This window comes from Psittacula echo (genome assembly GCF_963264785.1).
Source record: "Psittacula echo genome assembly, chromosome: 6".
NCBI classification, from domain to species: domain Eukaryota; kingdom Metazoa; phylum Chordata; class Aves; order Psittaciformes; family Psittacidae; genus Psittacula; species Psittacula echo.
The window spans coordinates 19504231-19529671 of record NC_137743.1 but is presented as its reverse complement, the minus strand read 5'-3'; the positions used below and the strand labels follow the sequence as shown (position 1 = coordinate 19529671).

The 25441-nt window shown below is 38.6% G+C and overlaps 2 protein-coding genes across 6 annotated transcripts; one reads left to right on the top strand and one right to left on the bottom strand.

Moving 5' to 3' along the window:
- Positions 1-2213: 2213 nt before the first annotated feature.
- Positions 2214-14565, top strand: STAMBPL1 (STAM binding protein like 1; the record flags this gene model as incomplete). The annotated part of the gene is made up of 10 exons (XM_080621483.1): positions 2214-2297; positions 3731-3948; positions 5331-5406; positions 7395-7490; positions 8802-9156; positions 9733-9857; positions 10758-10895; positions 11545-11657; positions 13219-13318; positions 14509-14565. The coding sequence occupies 10 exons, from the start codon at positions 2214-2216 to the stop codon at positions 14563-14565; spliced, it is 1362 nt and encodes a 453-aa protein (XP_080477609.1).
- A 2052-nt stretch (positions 14566-16617) lies between these two features.
- Positions 16618-24547, bottom strand: ACTA2 (actin alpha 2, smooth muscle; the record flags this gene model as incomplete). 5 transcript variants are annotated; one of them, XM_080621286.1, is made up of 8 exons in its annotated part: positions 23831-24547; positions 22017-22145; positions 20571-20681; positions 19328-19412; positions 19074-19235; positions 18633-18824; positions 17557-17738; positions 16618-16761 (listed from the first exon to the last, which is right to left on the bottom strand). In XM_080621286.1, the coding sequence occupies exons 1-8, from the start codon at positions 23957-23959 to the stop codon at positions 16618-16620; spliced, it is 1134 nt and encodes a 377-aa protein (XP_080477412.1). In that variant the 5' UTR covers positions 23960-24547. The 5 variants fall into 5 exon arrangements, with proteins under 5 accessions (XP_080477412.1, XP_080477413.1, XP_080477416.1 ...); XM_080621287.1 differs by having other exon boundaries at positions 22017-22139; XM_080621290.1 differs by lacking the exon at positions 18633-18824.
- Positions 24548-25441: the final 894 nt, after the last annotated feature.

Below are 25441 nucleotides of genomic sequence, written 5' to 3'. Positions count from 1 at the left end.
CCAATTAGTGGCTTTTGTGTTTCACACTTGTTGCAGTAACATTTTTCCCCTTGCCTACCAGCAAGGCTGAAAGGTCTAGGTGCAGTAATAGCTGAAAGAAGCATATGGTCCATATCCCAGGCCCTCCATTGGAAAGCATCTCAAGAGCATTCTCTTAAATGTTCATTTCCTCACTAGGTTTTGGAGAAAGTCAAAGCAGTTGTCTTGCTCAAAAGCTGCTAACTGAAATAGAGAATTGAATAGAAATACATTTCTTCTTTACTTTTGAACAATTTTTTTTTTTAATATATAAATCGAATTCTAGAATATTTTGCAGTTGTCATACTTGGATGCATACTCTAGACCAAACCCATCCTTCCATTCAGCTATTGTAGGTCTCCTTTTGTAATTGTTACTCCCAAGCCACATAGAGCATATGAATGCAGGGTCTCTCACCGAAGATTTTATTTCTGCTTAGAATTGGAGCTGCAGGGGCAGAAGACTAACGTGAGCTCTGCGCTGGCCAAGCTTTTAGCCCTCTCCTTTTGCAGTCTACCACACCTACGGTGGCTCAGCTGAAGAAGGGTTTCAGGTGGAACTAGGCGTAAGGCAGTACATTTCTTTGTATAGGCTAAAGCAAAAATATTTCATTACTGTGATCCCCAGGGGCCTTTCTACAGTTCATGAATAGGCAACGAATAGGCTCTTCTGCCAAGGTGATCATTTACACTAGAGCTCCATGATATAAAATTAAATTGTTTAGAGAACTGTTTCCATTAGCACTGCAGCCACAACTAATGTTGATGTCTTGGGCGTATATGACATGTTCCATTTTTTTGTCACAAGCTGTGCAAAGATTTTTAATACCTTAATTTCAATACCTTAATTTCAAAAAAGCAGGTCTTGAAATTGAATTCACAGACCTGTGACATACCTGATGATGAAAATAAAAATCCTGAAAATGGAAAACATGGATATAAAGTCAAGCAAGAATATATTCATTGATACTGGATGGTCATACAGAAAAGTGGAGGAAGACTGATTTAATAATTTGGAATGAGAATACCAGTAAGGGCTTTTACAAGTAAAATAGGATGATTCTGATTATTTCAAAGAAAGTCTATTACTGAAATTAATTTAATGTCCCCTGTAATACTTGCACTAATGGTTAAAATTAATGACTGATCTAATAGATACTGTTAGGTTTTTGAAAAAAATAAGGAAGACCCCAATACAGAAATCAATACTTGGGAAATGCAGCCAGCTAAAAACACATTAGGGTTTTCTCTAACCCAGAGTCCTCTAACCTCTAGAGAGAGATGTGCTAAGAAAATATCTTTGCTGAACCCACTCTTTATGCTTTTATGAAAGCATAAAGCATATTTATTGCAACATATAAAGTGCCTTTGACATTCAGGAGCAATCTGTTTAGGTTGAGTGCACGTAAGTGAAAAAACACATTAAGAGCTTCTTTTTCGTATTTCCAGTGTAATTTAAATAATTAATTTCCCTTTCACAGTTGGGTTTTTACTTATTTTTTTCTGATAACCACATGGCTAAATATTTGTCTTCACTGTTCAGAGCTGTGCAAGGAGCAATTAATATCAGTTAACTCATTAGAGTTCACTGTATTTCAAGTGTTGTTGAAGTCAGGAGCACATGGTTCCTGAAGTATTTTCTCTGCTTTGCATTACTGGTATGAGTTTGTGCTCAGTTTAATTACAGGTTTAGCAGAAAAAAAGATGCCAGATTCACACTGTTTATAATTGTGTTTGTCAAAACATATTCTCAAGAAAGCACAGATTCTGTGATTAGTCTTTGAACTTTTGAGTTTTTCACTTGACACATAAAAGTTGGGGAGGTGTGTTAAGTTACTGTAAAAATTGTAGAATAACTTGTTATTACAGTGGACTTGAACACATTATAATATTAGAACAAGTCAGCTAGTCCAAACTGTCCTGTAAGCCCCTCTGCATTCCCATTTTATATTCTAGATGCCTGGTAAATTTTAGATTATTATTAAATACGCAAATACTATGATACTGAAGTTATGAGTAGGTGCAGGCATGCAAACTTACATGACATTTGAATGTAGTACTAAATCAGAATGACTTACCTTATTTTTTCCAGCACATGACCACAATTGCATATCTATGTTTCCCTTGGGCTAATAAACCCTGAGACAGCTGGCTGCAAATATTGACTGCTGGATTCCCACTGCCCTTTGCAGTCAGATGGAGACTTTGGAGGAAAAGAGAAATCTCCTTGGTTTGCAGACAGAAAACAATATGGAACAATCATTCACTGTCAGCTCATTGGTATGTATTACAAAGAAATGCTTTAATGGCTGAGCACCCTCCCTTTCAAATAGGAAACACTTCAAAAGAGATGCTTAGCAGTGTTGGCTGTCAGCTACAAGGGTTGCTTCCTGCATACTGCCAGTTCCTCCCACATTCTGCTGATGGCTTTATTGCAACATATTTTATTTCTATATATGTGGTTTATGGGGTTTCAACTTGCTTCAGTGATCAGGTTTTTAAGAAGTTGAAATGAACATTTTGAATAGAAAGAGTAAGAATTTTCATCGGAGTAAGAGGAAATAACTTGCACTAGCCAATTATTTAGCCACTTAAGAGGAAGTTAATTACTATAATAAACAGCTATGCTTCTTCAGTAGAGCTAGTTGCAAGTTCTTAGGCTGTAACTGCCTTGTTTGAAACTGGAAATGAACATTTGAAGTGAACTGTTGACTGAGCAGGGAAACTTACTGCTCCTTATTAGGAACTATACCCAGCAGTCACGTGATGGAGTCAGAGTATGCAGGCCCTCCATCAAATTTTTACAATAATTTAGGACAGAATCCTGTAGAACTTCATGTATGGAGGTTTCTAAAGAGAACACACTTTGTGTTGCCGTAGATAATTTCTACAGAGATTTACTTAATTTTCTCTCTTTTTTTTTTTTTTTTCTTTTTTTTTGTGTGTGTGATTTGAAGACTTGGGAAGGGGATAAGATCACTTTTTATTTGTGATTGCAATCACTATTTATTTGCAATTGAGAAACATGTTGGAATGTTTTAACTGTTTTCCTGGTGGCGAAACCAATACCTATTTTGAGAAAAAAAGCTAAAGATTACTATGTTCAGCTCTGGGGCCCCCAACACAAGAAGGACATGGACCTGTTGAAACAGGTCCCAAGGAGGGCCACGAAGATGATCAGAGGGCTGGAGCACCTCTCCTATGAAGACAGGCTGAGAGAGCTGTGCTTGTTCTGTCTGGAGAAGAGAAGGCTCAGGGGAGACCTTGTAACAGTCTTCCAATACCTAAAGGGGGCCTATAGGAAAGCTGGAGAGGGACTTATAACAAGGGCAGGTAGTGATAGGATGAGGGGGAATAGCTTTAAACTGAAAGAGGGGAGATTTATATCAGAAATTAGGAAGAAATTCTTTACTGTGAGGGTGAAGATACTTCACGTAGGCTAAAGCAAGGGAAGCTTTGACCAGAGAGGATGTAGCTGCCCCATCCCTGGCAGTGTCCAAGGCCAGGTTGAATGGGGTTTTGAGCGACCTGGTCTAGTGGAAGATGTCCCTGCCTGTGGCAGGGGGCGTGGAACTAAATGACCTTTAAGATCCCTTCCAACACTAACCATTCTGTCATTCTATGATTTCCTTTGAGTTTCTTGAATAAGATGACTTACTGAAAGCAAAACATAATATCTGGTTCTGTTTGCTAACCTCTCTGTTCTTTTTCAGAAAAAGCTGGTAGCTATTCCTGACCATACAGACATCTCTGTGACCCCAGAAGAGAGAGTACGTGCCTTAAGCAAACTTGGCAGCAATATCACAATCAATGAAGATATTACTCCACGTCGTTACTTTAGATCTGGAGTAGAGATGGAGCGAATGGCATCAGTATATATGGAGGAGGGAAACCTGGAGAATGCTTTTGTGTTTTATAATAAGTTCATAACGTAAGAAACTGTTTGGAGTCTTTACAGCTATAAGCTATTCTGAGTAAACTGAAGAGCAGCAGTGAAAACAGGGCACACCTTTAGCTTAGGGGAAAAATGTTCAGTGTGTTCTTGCAGAACAGCTTTGTTCTCTGGAGATCTTTAACTAGAGGCTTTGTTGTAATTTCGTCTCAACTGTTAGTACACTACTCCTATCCATCTATTAACTTCCAGACATGAACTAGCCTAATATACAGAAGTTTAAGTTTAGTATACCAGGCTACACTATGAGCACTGTTTCCTACAGATTATTCTGTATCTGTCAGCATGTTGGTAAAATAAAGTGCATGGCTTAAAAAGCAATGGTTAGATAAGATTTCTGAGCCTGTAGTAGCTATGCCCTATGAGCTTCTGCTGATCTTAAAGATGGTAGTATTGCACAGCACTTAAAAACCATGAAAAAATGGCTTTTTGCCTCATTTTTCTTCCCCAAAAGGATTAAGTAAAATATATTGCTGCTTGCATGAATAAACACAAAATCCACAACGTATGTTCTTTGCATGATTATTTTTCCCATGCAAACCACCAAATCTGGAGAACTTCCTTTGCAGCTCTCAAAATAACCAGCTGAAAAATGTATCAGTGGCAGATTTAAAACTAACTAGTTTTGTTATAGTATCATTTGGTTTTCTTACTTCTGAAATGGATTTTTTTTTTTGTATGTGTATTTTTAAATTTTTATAATGGGATACCTCTTTCCTCCTCCCTAATTTTTCTCATGCTTTGAAAACTAGACCAAATCTTTCTTATTCCACTTAATTTTAAACATCTGTATCTCTATAGAAAGAGAGTCTGGAGGTGAACATCGTACAAATTGCTGAAATAATGATAGCAGCTGTGTATTCCAAAGTCTTTGCAGCTGAGTATTGCCATAATTCAGATGCCAGAGTAAGTTCAGAACACTGCAGTTAGCTGTGCAGCTTGGTCTGGTGAAAATAACTGCTTTAACGACAGTCAGTACTGCATTCTGGACTTCTCATGTAGGATTTAGCATTTCAGGTCAGGACAGATAAAGACAGTAGAAATAGGATTTATTAACACTGACTAGGTGTATGGCGATTTTGAGAGCTATTTTTAGGTGCTGGCTGCTAGTTAGCCCCTTTTTTAACCTAACCAAAATATGTTTGGATGTAGAAAATAATCTTCTGTCATTACCTTATGTGTCCCATGCAAGTCTATACAAGCATTTAAGTGTTAGTTTAAACAAATGTATAGAAACCTGCTCTGAGTCAACTGGAAGTCAGTGTTCAACACTTATGTGAATCTGATTTTTCTGCCAACATAAAAGCTCTTGTGAATGTTCCTCTAGATACTGAGGTGAACACACACTTTTAATTTTCTAGGTTGTTCGTAGAAAAGCTGCCCAATCACCGCGACTATCACCAATGTGCAGTACCAGAAAAACAGGATATTATTAAGGTAGGATTATGGTTTCTTGGCCTTTAAGAAATGTTTGCCCAGAATCTCTACCTATTTTCTCAGCACTCCCAGTTCACGCATACCCCATGGCAGCCACCACACCTCTCTTCACTAATGATTCATGTCTTTTTTTTGTTTAATCACCTGATCATTACTGAAAATCATATTACTGATCTACAAGGTGGACAAGAATACTCTATGAAGAAGTTAGTAGATTGTTGGAAACCCAGGTACATCTATTTCTGAAAGTCAATATATTAACTCAACAGTACTTAGAGTTTGATTCTCTTTCTAGTTACATGAGTAGATAATGGTCCAAACTGACTATTGCAAACAGGAAAAGAGAGATGTGTGGCACTGCTGGTGTCTGTGCAGTATTTGTTTACCCCGCTAAATAATCAAAGTATATTTTTGCTTTCTTTATTACCAAATATGTAGTTACTTCATACCAGATTTTTCCTCCACTTGTGTATAGAATAGTTTTACTTTCTCTTTTTTTAATTTCTAAAAGAGAATTTCAAATACAGTCTTATTCTGAGCTTAAACTATCTGGAATTGCCCACTGAGAATTGTTAGAATAAGCATAAGTACCCCCTGTTTCGTGCTGCCATATTTGCATTCTTTCCCTACAGTTAAAGCTCAGTGGTATTATATTCAAAGCTGTCAGAGTCCGACTGGGGAAAACCCCAGTGTTGGAAATATTTCATTCATGATCCCCAGAGTGAAACTAAGACACAAGTGAGATCATGTACCATAATCAGTCAGTTCGTTTATTATTAAAAGACAATTATTATAAAAAAGGAAATTACTATAAAAAAGATAGCGATAGGACAGATCAGAAAAAAAGATAGAAATTCATTCATTCATTCAGAGTGCAGAGAGATAGCCACCACCATGATCCAGTGGTGTCCTGAGGGTTCATAGTCGCCGTCCTCAGTAATGGGAGTCCTCCAGGGTCTGTAGCTGGCATCAGAGGACAGTGTCCCCAAGGGCCCATAGTAGCCTTTGGAGGTGGATGATTACCTTTTTCCCCTTTTGTTATGAGGTGGGGGGAGTACCCCTGTTCTTAATGTCACCTAGTGCACGTTCCTGGTGGACCAGTTTCACTGACGTCGCAGCCAGCTCTTCAACTGTGCATGTCTGACAGCTATCCTTGAGATAATGCACAACAATTCCTCACACCAGTCCTTGATACAATGGATGGAAGAGTCTTATCTCAGCTCCTCTCACCCATCTCTCAGGCTACAGACAGTGGAGTTCCATCTCAGTTTCTCATACCAATCTTTTGAGACAATGGACAGTGGAGTCTGGTTTCAGTTCAGTCTCTCACAAAAGCCTAAATGCTTCATGTCAAATTTTTGACTGTGTCTCACACAGTGGGGCACTCAGTAGGATTAAGCAAATGGTCTCTTTCCCTCTTTTCCCTACAGCCTCTAAATTATTTTGTAGTAGCCTCTGTATCAGTAGAAAACATGGGGCATTGTTTTTGTTTTATGAACAGGGGTGTCGCAAGAAGCTACTAGCTGTCTCTCCAAATAAACATTTTTTTCTCCACCTGGAAATGGCTATATTCAGACATATTTCTGTCCATGGAGTCTCAGAGAAAACTGTGATGATCCTACCTGAAAGTTTGACTGGGCTTCTTTAATAAATTACATCTACAACAAAAATGTTAGTCATCACACAGCTATTAAAGAAAACAGAGATAACAGATAGCAATCTAGAAAAGAAGGATTAATCTTCCATTGAGAAAAGTAGTAGTCATGTCTCATCTTTCACTGACATATAGCTTTATTGAAATCAGTGTGCTACAGAAGTTTCATAATACAATGAATTAATTCCTTTCTTTCCTGGGAGAAGATCAGTACTTTTTTTTCCTTATTTTGTAATTTTAAGATCTGTATTACAGCTGAGTTTGTTTTCCAGGTGGTTTTTTTAAGAAGTGGAAAGTAAACTTATGTCCCTTTCTTCCCCATCCCACCCCAAAGAAATTGAAGGAGGTTGCATTTCCACGGACAGATGAATTGAAGAGAGATCTTTTAAAAAAATACAGCTTAGAATATCAAGAATACATGCAAAATCAAGTAAGTTTTATAGACTTATTAAATCATTGTTGGTATGAATTTTTTCCTGTCATATAAAACGTCTTAAAAATGAAGCAGTAAAATGCCAGTTCTACAAGAACCTAATCATTTCACAGGCTGCTTAAAATGACTTCTCACTTCTCAGAATCTAACATTTGGTCATTTGAAAATAAATAATGCAAATGTGTGCTTGGAAATAAATGTGCTGTGATACTTACTTAATAACTGTCTACAAGTATCTAAATAGATCTTGTGTACAGTGGTTCTGTTTTGTAAGAAGAGTATTGTTAATACATCTATATGAGTGTATGGAAGAAGTCCCTTAGCTCCTAGTAAGTTCAATTTTGAATTGAACCTGCTTTAGTCTTTAAATAACTGTAAATACTTGTGTCTTGTGTATTGAAGTCACTGAGAACAGGATCTGTAGTTTTAAAAGCTTGTCTTGGAAAGAGTATCTGGGAAAAAACATCTTTTTCTTTCTTTCCCTTAAAATTGACTCCATATTCCTATCAGTGATCGGCTTGAGGCTTTCTTTCCTGCTCTGTTTCATTCATGACATTTAAGAGATGACTTTGTTGTGGGTTTTTTTTTTTTTTCATTTGCTTCTGAAGAAGCTTGAAGTTCTCCTTTACTGAGGAGGAGGAAGGGCTGTCGAAACCCAAAGCTTCCCTTGCAGTTTGTGGAACAGCAGGTGGCTTGGGGACAAGGGGACATAGGCCAGGGTGGAGAAGCCACCTAATGTGTCTGAGGCTGGGGAGGCTATGCACCAAAGCCAGATTAAGCAATCCAGGGAAAGCTGAGAAAAGAAAATAGCAGAAGAAATTTATCCAAACAGCAACTTATCCAAACAGCAGCAACAAGCAACAAAACCAGATAACAAAATGAATTATGAAATCTACCCAGAAAACTCATGTGTTCATAGATCTCTTGTTTCATTAGAAATTGCAAGGGCTTACTCTTCCATCTAGTCTCTTTACCATCACTGTTCCAAAAAGTCTTTTTCTGATGACTTTATATATGGTAAATGAGGCCAGTGTTATAGCTGCTGAAGAAAAAACACAAAATAGCATGCAGCACACGTATGCAGATTGGAAACTTCATGTTAGTTATTCCTTACTTTCTGTATTTCCTTCCATATCCTACTGCATTTGGGGATATAGTTGTATTTGCCAGTTCAGCAAATTTCAAAAGACTTAATTTTTAATGACAGGATTTGGTGATTTTATTAAACACTTAGATTGCTTCTTTCCCTTCATTTTTTGTAGCTTTTTTTAGTGTTTTGAGAATGTCACTGCTTTTCATATGTTTCAGAACAAACGTAGAACTGAATTTCTGAAGAAACTAGAGCATCAAAAGCTAATAGAGGCAGAGAAGAAACGAATCGCGCATATGAGGCAACAGCAGCTTGAATCAGAACAGTTTCAATTCTTTGAGGATCAGCTTAAGAAGCAAGAACTAGCTCGAGATCAGAAAATCAAAGAGAACATGTTTATGTCTGAACAGATAGATGGAAGTACGCTATCTTGTATTTCTGTACCAGACAACAGCTCCCTATCTACCGCACTGCTTCAAAAAAAAGAGGGGAGCAGCAAATCTGGCTGCGCTGGACATTCACCTCCAGTAAACCGGGTCTTAAAGCCAGCAGCTGCTTTAAGTGCTGTTCAGAGTAAGTGCAGAGATTTTTCTTTAATTTTTTTTTATCTGCCTCTTTGCCATTTATAGCAGCCTACATATTGCATATGCTTACGTATATATTCACCGTGAGGATGTCCATAGTGAAATAAGCATGAACCGGTTCATGTACACCAAACAGTCTCATATGGTTTCTTTATTTTAAGAGAGAAGATTAGTTGCAAAGTTTCACATTTTCCATTTGAGTACCAATAGATGGATCTGGGGACCAAGCCTTAGTGTTCCTGTGTAATGAACTCTGAATCTTGCCGTGGACTTCAAGATAAAAAATGCAGAACCTGCAGTGCTTCACCCTGGAAAGCCCTGGCCAGGGATGGTATCAGCTCACTGTCACCTTATGAGCAGGGTAGTGGGCTTATTTTATGGGCTGGTGACCTCAATTTAGGGTGAAGTGATTGTGCTATAGATTTCTTCTTGTAAGATTTGTGAATTATAATTCTTTCACTTTTAGTAATTTCTTGTAACTGTGTATATTTCCTTATTTTAAGGAACTTCACTGTGTAAGCTGCAAATGCCTTTTTCTCTCTTTTTTTACTTTCTCTTTTATCAGCTCAATTGGCAGAAGCACTCAGAGGCGTCATTTTGCCCAGGGATCTCTGTCACAAATTTCTGCTGTTAGCAGAGGCAAATACATTAAGAGGAATAGAGACATGTGGAATTCTCTGTGGAAAACTGGTACAGTTTAACCCTCACATTTGTTTGGGGAAGACATATTTGATAGTGCTGTATTTTCCTGTAATATCTTGATTTCAGAACAAAAGCAGATCTAAACAATTAGTCTTTAATGTAATTAACTTCGTATTATTAATTGAGTGGTCACTTCAGCAGTGTAGGCTTGCCTTATTGGGGAAACATCTGATCAAAGTACACTGCTGTTATAAAAGGTAGCAAGTTTTTCAGCTGTACATGCTGTACAATACAGGCTTTTTCAAGTACTTTCTCTGGCATTCATGTAAGGTAAGTGAGGTTTAGTTGCAGGACAATGAAATATAAAGACTGTTAGAATCTACAGGAGTCATCAAATTCATAACAGCACAACAAAAAAGAAAATCCCTCCCCCCATCAAGCTGTACTATGTCTGATTTTCAAGCTGGTTTTGTTTGTTTTATTTTGTTTAGATTTTCCTTTGACCTAGATAACAATTAATGTCCTTTTAGAGCAAGGAAGAATGCCATGGATGATGCTGGCACATATAGAATTTTAAAGATGATGTCCAGGTGTATTTGAATTCTATAAAGAGAAAGAATAGCAAGAGTAGTGATGTTACAAGTCTCACAGAAAATAATAATAGTATTCTCAAACCTCTTTTTTCATGTTATTTTAAAGGACAACCTTTTCACATTCATCTCTGAGAACATTGCCATACAACAATCTCATGTTGTTGCTAATACTACCCTGTATGTTTTCATGATAAAATGTTAAAGCATATTTTCAGGTGCAGTAAGTCAGTATAGCTGCACTGGAATCAGCAGAGCTATACTGCTTTGGTTTAGCTGATAGGCTGATATCTTTCAGATCTTGATTTTGCATTTATTCATTAGTTCATTTGCTCAAACAGTCATGTTTGTTTTACAGACACATAATGAATTTACTATCACCCATGTAATAGTGCCAAAGCAATCTGCAGGACCAGATTACTGTGACATGGAAAATGCGGAAGAGTTATTTGGTATTCAGGATCAGTATGATCTCCTCACTTTGGGTTGGATCCACGTATGTATGACTCATAGATTCCAGTTTTTCTGTATCAGCTCTGCATACTATGTGGAAAAAAAACCTTGGAAATAACAAACTAAAGATATAACTGGAATAATCCAGATTAATTTGCTCTCTTAATTCTCATTGTTGTCATGTAAATGAGCACTAATGTTCTCCAAAGATAAGTGTTTCTTAATGCAGTTGAGCTGTCCTGATCACACAATGGACCTGCATTTGCCAGTACAACTTCTGTTTATGTTGACCTAGGTGTATTTTATTACTTTCTAATGCCATTTATTTTCTACTGTATTCAAAAGAGGAGGGAAGGGAAGTATTGTGTTGTTTAAATTTTATATTTATTTCACTCTTGGGGATTTTGGACAATTGAGTAATTTGCCTTTGTCTTGTGCTTCTTCATTGCACCTTTTTTCACCCATGATCAGAAAATTGCTTGTGCATCTGGTTGTGAATATGCCGCCGTAAATCTCATGCTGAAAAGCCACCCTAACAATGTAGAATCTGGTTTAACAGAAACTTAAGAAACCAATGTGGGGAAGTACTGATGCTTTCACTTGTTACAAATTATTGTTCCTTCTTGAATGTATATCAACCTTGATTTGTAAGAAATATTTCATGATGTTGAGTTTTCCTTTTCTTTTTGTAGACACATCCAACACAAACAGCATTCTTATCCAGTGTTGATCTTCATACTCATTGTTCTTATCAGCTGATGTTGCCAGAGGCCATTGCAATTGTTTGTTCACCAAAGCATAATGAGTGAGTTCCGATTTTTCTAAGTAATACTTAGGTATTTTCCCCTGCTCCTTATTGCAAAATCTGGTCAAGTGCAAACAGCACATCAACTGGAATGAAGGGCAGGAATACTGTATTGTGAGTTTGCTTTCTTTAAATTGCTTAGACTTGCATTCCAATTAGTCTCTATGCACAGTATTGTTTATGGCTCCCTCTCCTCCTCCTCCTTTCCCAGCCCAAGGTTTTAAATTTGTTTATTTTCATACTCTGCTCAGTCGAGCAGTAGTGACAGGAGCTGTTCTTTTGGAGACCTCAGTGTCAGTGCCGTACCACAGACCCTACCTTCATTCTGTCTGATGAAGGAAGTAGAGGGGTTAGATGTATTTCTGTAGGATGATCTGGAAAATGCGGTTTGAGGAGTAGAAGAGTAAAGATCACATTTTTTATAAAGTCCTATTTTTGTAGTTCATAAAATATAAACAATAGGTTTCTGGAAAATAAATGAAAATGTGTAAGTATTAATGCGAAGGTTTATAATGGAACAGCTTGCCCAGAGAGGGTGTGAAGCCTACATCGCTGTAGATACTCAAAACCAGGACATGGTCCTGGGTAACCTGTTTAAGGTGATTCTGCTGAAGCAGGGTGTTGGACTATCTGTAGAGGTTCCTTCCAAACTCAACAATTCCACGATTCTGTTTTGGAGTGCTTGGCACTTCAATACCCCAGGGCTAACTCAATTTTTTAGATGGTGCATTTCTTCAGCCTTCCTTTCTGGCCTTTCACCTTTGCAGATAACTTCTGTGAATCCCATTCTGCTACCTCGTTTCCTATGTGAGCCATTCAGGTAGCACAGCTCTAAACACAGGTTGAGTGAGAAGTGCACTAGGCTTTGTAACCTAGAGTACGCCTGCATACCTTTTCTAATCTCCGGTCTTCCAAGCTACTTTCATAGTTTATGCTGATACTCTGTAACCAAATGGAACCTGTTACTACTGTCTGTAACATTTATCAACCAGGTTCTGTCCTGTACCTATTAGGTATTAACGGTCTTTTCAGAAGGATGGGGTTTCTGACATTTTAGTCAACACTCAGTTTTAGGTCATATGTATACAGCAGTGCATTTTGTAGTACTTTGTGTTACTTAATTACCCAAGAGTGGGGAGGATGTGTACTCTCACCAGTCATTTATACAGCTAGCTTAAAGGCGGCTCTGTTTTAAAGTTGTCCCTCTAGAGTTTAGTGAGTGAAATTGCAATCCAGAACACCTAAGTTTCTGGTTTCTATCTTTCTGCGTGAACTAGTCTCGGCCCTTAGTAGCCTAACCTGCCTAATGGGAATAGCTCCAGTACTGTGATTTCTCTTTTTCAGTCTTCCCTTCCCCTCATCATGTCTTCCTTTACAAGAATGCAACTCTCCTTGATTTCAAATACTTTCAAGAATCCAACTCAGCCTTGGCTCCTGTGTACCAAAGGTCGTTGAGTACCATTCTGTTATTCTTCTGTTAAGCTGAGCAATTTGCATATGAAACCTTGAACATGTATTATGGGAGCAGTATGTAACAGGAATTTCATCTTTTGCTTTCCAGCACCGGCATCTTCAGACTTACTAATGCTGGCATGTTGGAAGTTTCTGCCTGTAAAAAGAAAGGTTTCCATCCACATACAAAGGACCTTAGGTTATTTAATGTAAGTATATAATCCAGCATGGTTTTGACTATTCAAATTCTTGCCCGTGGTTCTGCTGCAAGCAGAAATTGTATGTGCTTCAGGTTAGATTTCTTTATAGTTTTTCTTCCATGTTAATAATTTGTTACCAGTAATTCCTTCATTGCCCATAATTTTCCACTGGCTTCTCAGTAATTACCATATCTTTTGATGTTTTAATTAGCATAGTATGCTATATCTATAGTATAGTTAGAATTATCAGAAATGGCACTGTCATCCAGAAGAAAACAATTTTTACCATTGAATAATGAAGATTTTCTTTCTTAAGAAAACTCATTCTCCCACTTCAAATTCAGAACATCTCGTATAGCTCGAACAAAAATTATAAGATACAGAGAAGTAATGCTGAAAGACATTGGAAATGACTTATTTGTTGAAGGACTCTCAGAATATCGATATTACTCCTCAAAAAGAGGAGAAATTGCGGTTCTTTTCCTCTTCTTTTATCATTGACTGTAGGAACGAGAAGGCCATCCAACTCCGAAAAAATGTAAGACTTCTTTTTCCAGATAGGCTCTTTTCAGTGACATTTTATAGACTTAGTTCATTAATGAAGTTACTGCCAATTTGAGCTGATTTATAATCATTAGACAAACTGCTGGTATTGTATATTGAACACAAATATCTTTTCAAGTACAATCCCCAAAACACATGGATATTCCAATAAAACCAGTGAGATCACAGCCTCTAAAGACACAATCTAGTCCTAAACACTTAAAAAAAACCCCACTATATGGACAGACACATCTGAAACCACTGCAGGAGAACAAATGTTCACACATTCCTTGCTGCTGTCCCCCATCACCTTTTCTAATGCAGCACACATCACCTTCCTTCTCCATTTGAGGTATCCCACACTGTAACACATAAAGGATCACACAGGACTATAATCTGTTTCACAGGCTAAACCCTGAACAATATTATCTTTAGAAATTTATTTCTGATTGGATGTTGTAGTCCTTGCTTAGTGAGCATTCTACACCTGTGATGGACAGGTTTGCCTGTCAACAGGCACAGTGACAGGTACAGTCAAGGCTGGATAGATAGTCATAGTATTAAGCAGGCTCAGAAAATGAAAAAGAAACGATAGACCTCTTACACCGCTTTACTGAAAATTATTTTTGTGACTAATGATTTGACTTCTTCTGCAGCCATGTTCCCATGTGGTCGGGAAAGACATAAAGATAATTGTGCTGGATCTGAGGTGATACGGATGGACAATCACTATGTTACTGTACAAATGGCCAAATCAGAAAAATGGATCCCTGCTTTTCCTACATTTTCAGAAATGAATTTTATATTTATACATTTTAGATTGAATGGTTTGATATTTATTGCTCTAGCCTGTTTCAGAGTTATTTTGTTGCTCCTTCAAGATGGATTTCAGTGGCACTACCCCTGAAACTGTAAACATATCTCACCTATAAACCGCAATAAAAATAACTTCAAACAACAGTAACTGTGTTGAAATAAATAGTGTTTCTTCTGTCACATGTTGGCACTAATTGCTTTCTGAGAACTAGAGATTTTTAACAGCAGTTGGCTTTTTGTGACCTCTAGCTACTTATATCTCTTCACTGCTTCAGTGACTTTGCATTGTATGTAGTAGAGACAAATATATCATTTTGGGTGATTTTTGGGTTGATTTCTTTTTTCATCCTTTTCTCTGTCCCATCCTTGTATAGCTCAACTCTTGGCTGAGTTATTAGCAGAAAATACTTAGGAAAACACAAGTCCTTTACCTGACAGCTGACCATCATCACATCTTGAAATATGAGAGATACATCAGAGTCCCCTGGAGAAAGTGTCTTCTCCAGTGACCCTGCAGTAGAAACCTTTATTTGAAATAAAGTTCTTATCCCAAAAGGGATTCTTTGGATCTATTTAGTGTTAGGTAAAAAGACATAGATAGAGTTAGAAGGAAGAACCATACAAAGTTATTCGCTCTTACAAGAGTTTATTTAATGTCTGTTCCAAGAACCTAGATGTTCTGTACTTTAAATAGCAAAGTTAGTACAAAAAAGTTCGGAACATGTGCTAACAGTCAGAAGCTGGACAAGATCTGGAATCCAGGCATTATGCAGACATGGTAAATAACAGGTGCTGTTGCAAAAAGCTTACAGTTTGAAAGATAACACATAACAGAGGAGTAAGGTAAACTACTGAGTTTAGACAGGAAAATAGGTAACAAAAATAAATAGCATCCTTTATCCTGAACTCTAATGCATACAGATTGCAGCAAGTTCCTTAGAACTGACCTTTTCCAGATCTGTCTCAGTGAATTCTTTTTTCATGTATATACTTTTAAGACAGTATCACTAGCATCAGCTGCTATGCATATACTTCTAGTTGCATATCAGTTTTTATGTATTTAAGACTATAAATGGAATCAGAAAAAAAATATCACAGAAAAAGAAAACTAAATTATCTTATCTACTTCAATTACATTACACCCCCCGCCCCCATAAAAAAGACCCAGTTTTGAAGAGAAAGTGTATTAAGCCAGCTTAATTACCCTTTAGAACTTGCCAGAAATCACAACATAAAAATAATAGGCTGCTCTCATCCTGAGGGCATATGCTAGGAAAGTCATATGTTCAATCTAATATTAGCGTTTATATGTGCTCTCAAATGAACAGATTCTTTAAAGAAAACACACAGAATTGTTGTAGTATGCATCGTACACCTCTGGGGCACAAACTGTAAGAAATTAGCGTTTCCAGCGTGACAGCTGTGAGTTAAGAAGTAGTGTGGATAGATAATATTTCTGGGTAGAGCAGATGCAAAGCAGAGTGCAGGTGCTCATCCTGATATCAAACACATGCTACGCTCCTTTGGTACTGCCCGGAACTTTGGAAAAATTGAAACTGGTTCTGTTTGAAGACTAAAATGCTTTCAGAGGCTAAACTTTGACAATGTGCAGCCTGATAGCTGAGCATTTTCTAGCATTGATATCATTGACTGAAAGGTACCTCTTTTTCTAAGCCCAATATAGTGTAGTAGCAAATTGGCGTCACAAGATGGAGCTTCGACCCAGCTGTAATGGTACCTCCACCCATGCATTTTATTTTCTCTTTTTTTTTTTTTTTTTTAAATAGGAGCAGCATTTTCATAGTATATTTAAAATTTATTAAAAAAATACAGTACCCAATTAATTAGAGTAATTATGATGAAGGATTTATGGAATGAAATTATAAGAATGTATTTTCCTGAATACATTCACAGTAATACACTAGGGAGGCATATAAAGATAAAGCAATTTAAAAGCATTTGCGATGAACAATGGATGGCCCAGCTTCATCATATTCCTGTTTGCTGATCCACATCTGCTGGAAAGTAGACAGGGAGGCAAGAATAGAGCCTCCAATCCAGACGGAGTACTTACGTTCGGGAGGAGCAATGATCTGTTTACGAAACAAAAGCATTAAGTACAACTGTCTACAGTAAATAAAATACATTTGTTATAAAAAATTATTAAAACAATGATATTTGATATGAACAAAACCATTGTATTTCTGTGCTAGTTTCATCCCTGGCATTACAGTTAGCCATTGCTACAAGCAGTAAAGTTAAAAAGTTGATATTTAAGTCTGAGTCTAAATTCTCAATTTCTATGCCTGAGTCAGTCTGCTGAGTAGGAGTAGTGCATTCATGTTTTCATGGTTGCATATGAGAGAAGAAGAGATGATGCTTGCCCTAGAAACATATAATGGTAGACCAGGATGGCTTGGAAAAATGAGTGACCTATGGAGCACCCTTATTGGTACAGCTGATAAAATGTTTGTAAAGCAATGAAGGAAGATCTGAAGCAGCAGAAGGGATATTGGCTTGTCAGAGGCTCTTCCTTTTCTGAACTTACAGGCCAGGGAAATATCCTCTATCTCATCTCCATCAGCCAAGAAGGGCTGAAGAAGCTCACATATAGCCCCAGTGGAAAATACAGCCTGCTGGATCCGTACTATTCTTTGACCATGCTAGTGCACTTTGCAGAATTCACTGTGAACAAGGAAATGAGAGGAGGGAAGGCTCTCTTTCTTTCAGCAACAAAGTCACCAGGTGGTGATTATTTGGTAGAAGGTACAAACATGACTCAAAATATGTACAAAGCACTTACTTTGTAAAGTGTTGCTATGTTTCACAAGATTTTTGATGACTTTGTATGTGCCAACTCAAATAGTCTACAAATGATTGCACCATACCTTGATCTTCATAGTGCTGGGAGCCAGAGCAGTTATTTCCTTCTGCATCCTGTCTGCAATACCCGGGTACATTGTAGTGCCTCCAGACAGTACATTGTTGGCATAAAGATCCTTTCTGATGTCTATGTCGCACTTCATGATGCTGTTGTAAGTGGTTTCATGAATGCCAGCAGACTCCATGCCTGGGTAAGGCACAGAAGAACTCTGAGAAAGCAACTCCATACAGAGACTTCAAATTGTTAAGACAGAACTGACAACATGAACTTCAATGTCTCCTTAGAAAGACATCAATCTTCTGAGCTGTGGAAACCTGGAAAGTCATTCTGCAGCTGCCCAAATTATTTGCTTAGTAGTTCCTTGTTGTGCAGCTCTCCTCTCCCCTTTCCACACACAACTCCTCCTTCAAAAGAAAGCTGGGGAGTGGAATAGTAAAGTTTCCACTAGACTTTTGCAGGCAGTCTCAAATGTCCTAAGAAATCCTTATATGGTCTTGGAATCATTTCTGTTCTTTTTTTTTTTTTTTTTTCTTAACTTCTCTTTTTCTGTTCTTTTTTTTTTTCCTTGTAAATGTAATGAGCCAACCCAGAGGCAGAACAGTCACAATATGTCCTAATACCTCTAACTATGCAAATACTGCATCTATTGCTGAGCTGAAATTCTGCCAACTGGCAGAACTGACACTGGGTTTCTGTGTGACGTCGTTGTAAATTCACCTTCATGGCTGAAGCAGTCTTTTGAAAACTAGAAGTAGTGTTGCCTGCCCCCACAATCCTCACACTACTTAGAAAAGTGACTTTGTGTCCACACTTCCTGTAGTAGCCAACTGCAAATGGCACAAGCCTAGTGCCAGAAGCAGAAGTAAACATTCAAGGTTTATTCTGGGAAAGCATTTTGCCTTATTGTTTGATCCAAAGTTCCTCTTACCATATTAATAGCACTGTTCTAAAAAATTATTTTATAACAGGTGTTAGGACATACTTGTCTATTGGTGTGACTGAGTTAGCAATGGGACACAATCAAAAGAAAATAGAAACTTTATGTGCAGTTTAAAAAGGCAGAACAATCGTTCAACTTACCAATGAAGGAAGGCTGGAAGAGGGTCTCTGGGCAGCGGAAGCGTTCATTTCCAATGGTGATCACCTGGCCATCAGGAAGTTCATAGCTTTTTTCCAGAGAGGAGGAAGAGGCAGCAGTGGCCATCTCATTTTCAAAGTCCAGGGCTACGTAACACAGTTTCTCCTTGATGTCACGGACAATTTCACGCTCCGCTGTCAAGAGGATTCAGGCTTTAGAATGACACTCAGGAAGCACACAGACATACTGACAAGTTGTTCCCTTTCATCCTCTAACACCCTCCCCATTTTCTAAACGTATCCTCTGCTAGTCTTACAGAGGACTTTCCTGTTGGACTCCTTCTTGTGTCTATTCAACTGCAGAACCACTGCTAGTCCTTCTAAGGCCACTAGAAATGTTGTACATTAAACAACTCCCCTCCTCAGACAGCAGTATGTCCTTACCAGTGGTCACAAAGGAGTAGCCACGCTCTGTCAGGATTTTCATGAGGTAGTCTGTCAGGTCACGGCCAGCCAGGTCCAGGCGCATGATGGCATGCGGCAAGGCATAGCCCTCATAAATTGGCACATTGTGGGTGACACCATCCCCAGAGTCAAGCACAATCCCTGTGACAAAATAACACACGTTTCATTCCCAGGTGGATGTCAACACACTTAACTATTTCAAACATCCATGTCATGTTCCTCAAGAGGCCTACCTGTGGTACGTCCAGAAGCATAGAGGGACAGGACAGCTTGAATAGCTACGTACATGGCTGGAACATTGAAAGTCTCAAACATAATCTGAAATACAATTAAAATAATTCTCTTAACACTACAGGGTTTTGCTTATTTGAAGCAATTTACTGAGAGAGTGAAGACAAGGTTATCTGTATTTCTTGATGGTTGGTAATAACAAAGATGGAAAGTACAAGCGCTAACTCAAAAAATATTTGTTCTACAAGATATCTCCCTGTACCTGGCCTATATCTTTAACATATGCACGTATTACAGTGTCCTGGATTCAGCAGCAGCAGTAATTTTCTCCTTCTTAGTAGCTGGTGCAGTGCTGTGGTTTTGACTATCAGCCTGAGAACAACACTGATAACACCGATGTTTTTAGTTGTTGCTCAGTAGTGTTTACTCTGACCAAGGACTTTCTGAGTCTCATGCTCTGCCAGGGAGGACGGGATGCCGGAAGGAAGCAGAGACAGGACACCTAACCCAAACTAACCAAAGAGGTATTCCATACCACAGCACGTCATGCCTACTCTATAAACTGGGGACAGTTACCCGGAAGGGCTAGATCACTGCTCGGGTCAGGATGGGTATCAGTTGGTGGGTGGTGAGCAGTTGTATTCTCTCCCCTTGTTATTCCCCTTATCATTATTATTATTGGTGGTAGCAGCAGTGGTTTGTGTTATACCTTAGTTACTGGACTGTTCTTATCTCAACCCATGGGAGTTACATTCTTTCGATTCTCCTCCCCATCCCTCCTGGAGCTGGGGGAGGAAGGGGAGGGGCGGGGGGGAGAGGAGTGAGCAAGAGCTGCGTGGCTGAGTTGCCAACTGGGCTTAAACCATGACAGTTCTTTTTGGCACCCAAGGTGGGGCTCAAACCCACGACCCTGGGATTAAGAGTCCCATGCTCTACCAACTGAGCTAGCTGGACTCTGTCGGCTTAAACCACGACATACATATAATTTTGTAATAGGCCTGGACAAAAAAACAGATTAAGATGACATGAAGCTTGGACAGCTGAAGTACTCACATTCAAAGCTGATACACTGTTTTTCTAAAGTAAATATAGTAACTCAGATATGACAGGTGATCACTATTCACTTTGCATCTTCCATAACCAAAAGAGACAGACTACTGGAGAGCATGACTAACTGAGATTATGAAGTTCACATCCTGTTGAATTCACAGTTAGAATTACTTCACATCTTTAGTGTGAGCTTACCTGAGTCATTTTTTCTCGGTTGGCTTTGGGATTCAGTGGTGCTTCAGTCAGCAGAGTCGGGTGCTCTTCGGGTGCAACACGGAGCTCATTATAGAAAGAGTGATGCCAGATCTGAGAACAATAGGAGAAGCCAAAAGAAAGAAACACCATCAGCCAGCAGCTCAGAATCACTTTCAGACAGGTATTGTGCTCCAGCTCTCTGCTTAAAGCCCTAGATATAGGCTAGTAATATTTCTCATGCAGTTGTTCTTATAGCATCCACAGAGATTACCAAAGTAACTGTAGAAAGAAAAGCACTATCCTCAGGTTTTACTGCTAGTAATACATGACTTATTTCAAGATCATTTAAGTTAATGAAAATCACTTACTGTTACTCTAACAGTAGAAGAGACAGAGCAAGACAGTGTTGATTCCAGCAACACTATTTCAATAATGAATGAAAGTTCCAGAACAGCTCTAGAACATATGCAGACCTATGTAGTAGAATGCAATAGATAATATGTCTCTTGAAGACAGTTTTATCTTTTGGTTTGTAGAGGCCAGCCCAGGAATTCATAAAAAAGAAAGGAAGTCAAGTGGTTTGTGAGGATGAAAGTCAGCTTGTGTTTATCACTTCTGCACAAATTCTATTCCTACCAGCTATAAAAATCCAATGCCAAGTGAAGGGTACTGAGATTAATAAACCAGCAAGAAGTAAAACCATCAGACTTTCTGAAGACCAAGAAAGTCGTTCTAAGCTTGTTTTCAAGCTCGCAGTGATGAGGGACTGGTTGATATGTTAGGCATCTGAAAGGTTTTGCTCCCAGGTAAAAGAGGCAGTGAGTTCTGTGTGACTCCACATACTTGCAGTATGTTTTGATATCCCAACTGTTTCAAATATCCTTATTTCCACAGCATAATAGAACAGAGATACCATCTTAGAAATTATATCAACCCTACAGACTGTGACTATAAACACGACTCTGGAAGCCTTTCATCCAAACACTGGCTCTGAAATGGACGTATTGCACTACAACATTGCTAATCTTTCCAGTGTTAAAAAGTACATGTGTAAGCAGTGCCCTTCACATCAGAATTACACACATGTTTTGTATTTTTGCAGAAACAGGTAACTTCTTAAATTGCATTTCCTTACTGGTAAATTGAAGATATTCTTACATTCACTTTCTTTACCTTTACTTTTTTTTTTTCTTTTTTCTTTTCCAGTAATTAGGAAAGATTTATAAATCAGACTGAGTAAAAAAACTTCAAATAACTCTTTTGATGTATTTCTGGTGATACTTCAGCTTTAGATGCAAGTTAACCTTTGCTGTTAACAAGCTTCTCATCTAACCATACTTGATAACGTGATGCTTTCATCTAAAATTTAGTGGGTATTCTATAAAGATTTGGTTCACAAAGTTATGTGTACCAGTAACACACATCAACTTTTTAAAGCTGAAATACCTTCTCCATGTCATCCCAGTTTGTGATGATGCCGTGTTCTATGGGATATTTCAAGGTCAGGATTCCTCTCTTGCTTTGAGCCTCATCACCTACGTAGCTGTCTTTTTGACCCATACCAACCATCACACCCTATAAAATAACACAAATGGAGTTAGTCTCTCAGGGAGAGATGTCACAAAGTAGATAGAACATTAGCTGTGAAATAAATCCAGTTGCCAGTTATTCTAATTACTAAATACTTTATGAATACTAATGAACAGAGAGTAATTTGTTGTTCTTTAATTGCCAAAATTAAATGTTTTGTTCACTTAAAACTCTGCAGTTCATGTTTTCACTACAGTTTAAGTTAACAGAACAAGTAGAGTCTTAAATGCATCAAGATAAAGTGGAAAAATAAGGTTGTTTTAACATTTGCTACTATTTAGGGATGAACTGTCTACTAAACTATAACAAAGTGGAGTAAAAGCAGAAAGTATGTTGTGCCATCTAAGGGTCAAGTCAGAGAAGCACACAATTCACATTTCCCAGAGCTTAAATTTCAACATTTTTTAATCTATTTTTTTAATACTATAATATTGTCATTAGAGACAGACAATTTAAGTCTACTGCTACAGGTTTCTTTTTAGGTATTTCATGGATCCTGTAGAGATGGTCCATGGACCAGAGGCTAGAAAATATGGATATACACTAGCCTTTATGTTAAAGTCAGAAATACTGGGAAAAAACAGTATGTAGTAGGATGCTTTGAGTGCATACTACTCTTATCAGAACTAAGTCATTACAGACTCCAAATCTTGGCATCTCTAACACTGTCTTAAAAAAAGACAACTTGGATTTGCAATTTTTGGTGGTAAAATCCTTCAGGGGACTAATAGTATATTTGATGCATGATCAGGAAAGAAAGGTTTTAAAAACCTGCATTTGTTTCCACTGTGATGGTTCTGCTTGGTTTTGAGCAGTTAATAACATTTACACTGTCTTCAGAAGCTGGTGCTTGAATATTTTTTTTAAATTCTGGAAATATCCAGAGGCCTCAATCAGACCTCCAGCCCCAGCTGCTATACTGAAAGCTCCTGAAGAACTTAAAATGCTTTTGCTGGATATATCAAGTGCTGCATTTTACAACCAGTTACCTCTTTCCACTTCAGCAGGGCCTTGGTTGGTATAGAAGCAATTAAGCAGATTAGTTTGTTGTGGCTTAGCCAAGCTGCTCTAATTCATACTAATGATGATCCGGCTCGGAAACTTCCTATTAACAGCTAAGATAATAAATGCATTTTGCCAACTATTAAAACTGAGTGGAATGCATCATATATTCAAATGTAAACCTTGAAGCTAAAGAAACTCAACCCTAGGTAGGTGCTCATTAGCTATACAATTAAAAGAATAAAGTCAGGAAGGCTGATAGGAAGCTGACTGAAAACTTCTCCTTCCTCCTTTAGTTTTTCACACATCACCTATCATCAGCTTTTAGGGCAGTCAAAATTTCCAGATACTTCTATGATGGGCTTTTTGGTTTGGTTTGGCTTTTTTAACTAGTTTTATTTACCAAGTTCTCTGGGTGATCCAAAACTAATGGCCAGGGAAAGCAGGGCATAGAAGGGAGTGAAAAGTTTTGGAAGGATTCCTCTCACAAGGCAAGAAACCTGTTTTGACTCAGGTGAGTGCACTCTGGATTCATTTTGCCTGGAAATACTGTTACAGAGATCACCCAGCCCCAGACATAGGAAAGGTAGCTCTGGGGTGGAGAGCTAGGGCTAGTGCAGCAAAACTTTCTACAAGCCTAACTTGGAATAACCAAAGCAGTTCATCACCTGGTGCCTGGGACGACCCACGATGGAAGGGAAAACTGCTCTTGGAGCATCATCCCCAGCAAAGCCGGCTTTACAGAGCCCTGACCCATTGTCACAAACAAGGGCAGTGCTGTCCTCTTCCTCACACATCTTCTACGTCAATGTCCTCAGGCCCTCCAGACAGAAAGCAGCCCTATGAAAACAGCAAGAAAGAATTAAAAAAAAAAAACAAAAAACCACAACAAAAAACCAAACAAACAACAAAAAAAACAAACACAAAAAACAACAACAACAAAAAATACTCAGCCCCCCCAAGCCTCATATGCAGGTAGCAGACCCACCCTTGAAGACAGAGATGGCTGTCTGAAAGCAACCAGCACCAGCAAAGAGAGGCACCAGTTTGGCAACAACCAGGTCCCTGCGCGACCATATGAGGGAACAGGCTTCCTTTTGAAACCATGTGAGGTTTTGACCACATCTGCAAGAGGGATGTATGCACTAAAGATTATCCATAGGATTCCAGAGGAGAATTCCAGTCTTGCAGCATGGGCAGACAGATCAGGGAGCAGCAAATGTTTATCTAAATTTGGCCACAGAAATCCATGGCTGGTGTGGGAAATAAAAGAGGACACTGGGCTGACAGCTGCAAAAACAGAGATCCCTTTGCATCAGATTCACCACAACTTCCCCTGCTCCTCTATCACCCTGACAAAGTCCTCACACATGTGGAAAGCTGTCAAAGGTAAGAGCACTTCAGTCTTCCCCATTCAGTCTTAGACTTGCCAAAAACTAGCCAAATTTAATGTTATGCATGTACCAGGGATGTTTTCCAGTAACCTACTGGGTGAAGATGGCCAATTAAGTTCACATTTGACCTTCTAAACCAGAAGAAATAGTCCCAGTTAAAAACAGCAAAAAAATTTAAAAGCCTTTTCCAACTTTCCACTAGTCACTTAATAAAGATAACCCACCTCTAAAGTGAAGGCAGAGTCAGTATGTGTTTTAAAAACAGCCATAGCATATGCTATACCATCATTTCAAAGCAGCTAATAAACTGCATTTGTAGAGTTTCAAAGTAATTTGCATTGGCTCCTTGTCTCAGTAAAAAGAAACTGTTTTCCTCCTCTGGCAAGAGGAAGATGATATGGGTACTAAAAATGTTTTGAAGGCTTTGTATTAAAGTGAATTACAGAAACAAGCACTGAATACCAGGACTCAAGAAGAACTATTTGCTCACAATTTATAGTGTGGTAGGGAATCCCTTGGCTAGCTCTGAGCCCATCCTTCCATGAAGAATTCAACAAATTGCAATGTGTTAACAGCTAAAGGAGACAGCTGTCATCCACAGACCAGCTGACTCCGCACGCAGTCTCCAAAACCTTCTGCCACAGGAATACTGGAAACACAGGGTGAAGTGGGAATGGGGTCAGCAAGAGCCATGGCCGATGAGCAAGGGAGCCGACAACCTGTTTAGCCTCTACAATGGATGGGACAAGCATGGACCATACGACCTTCCTTTGACATTCTCTGTCTCTCTCCAGCCAGACAGCCACAAGACATGGCTGCAGCCCTGCTCCTGCAGGCTGCTTGGGCATAGCTCCCAGGAGAAGACAAGGATAGGGAAATCTAACT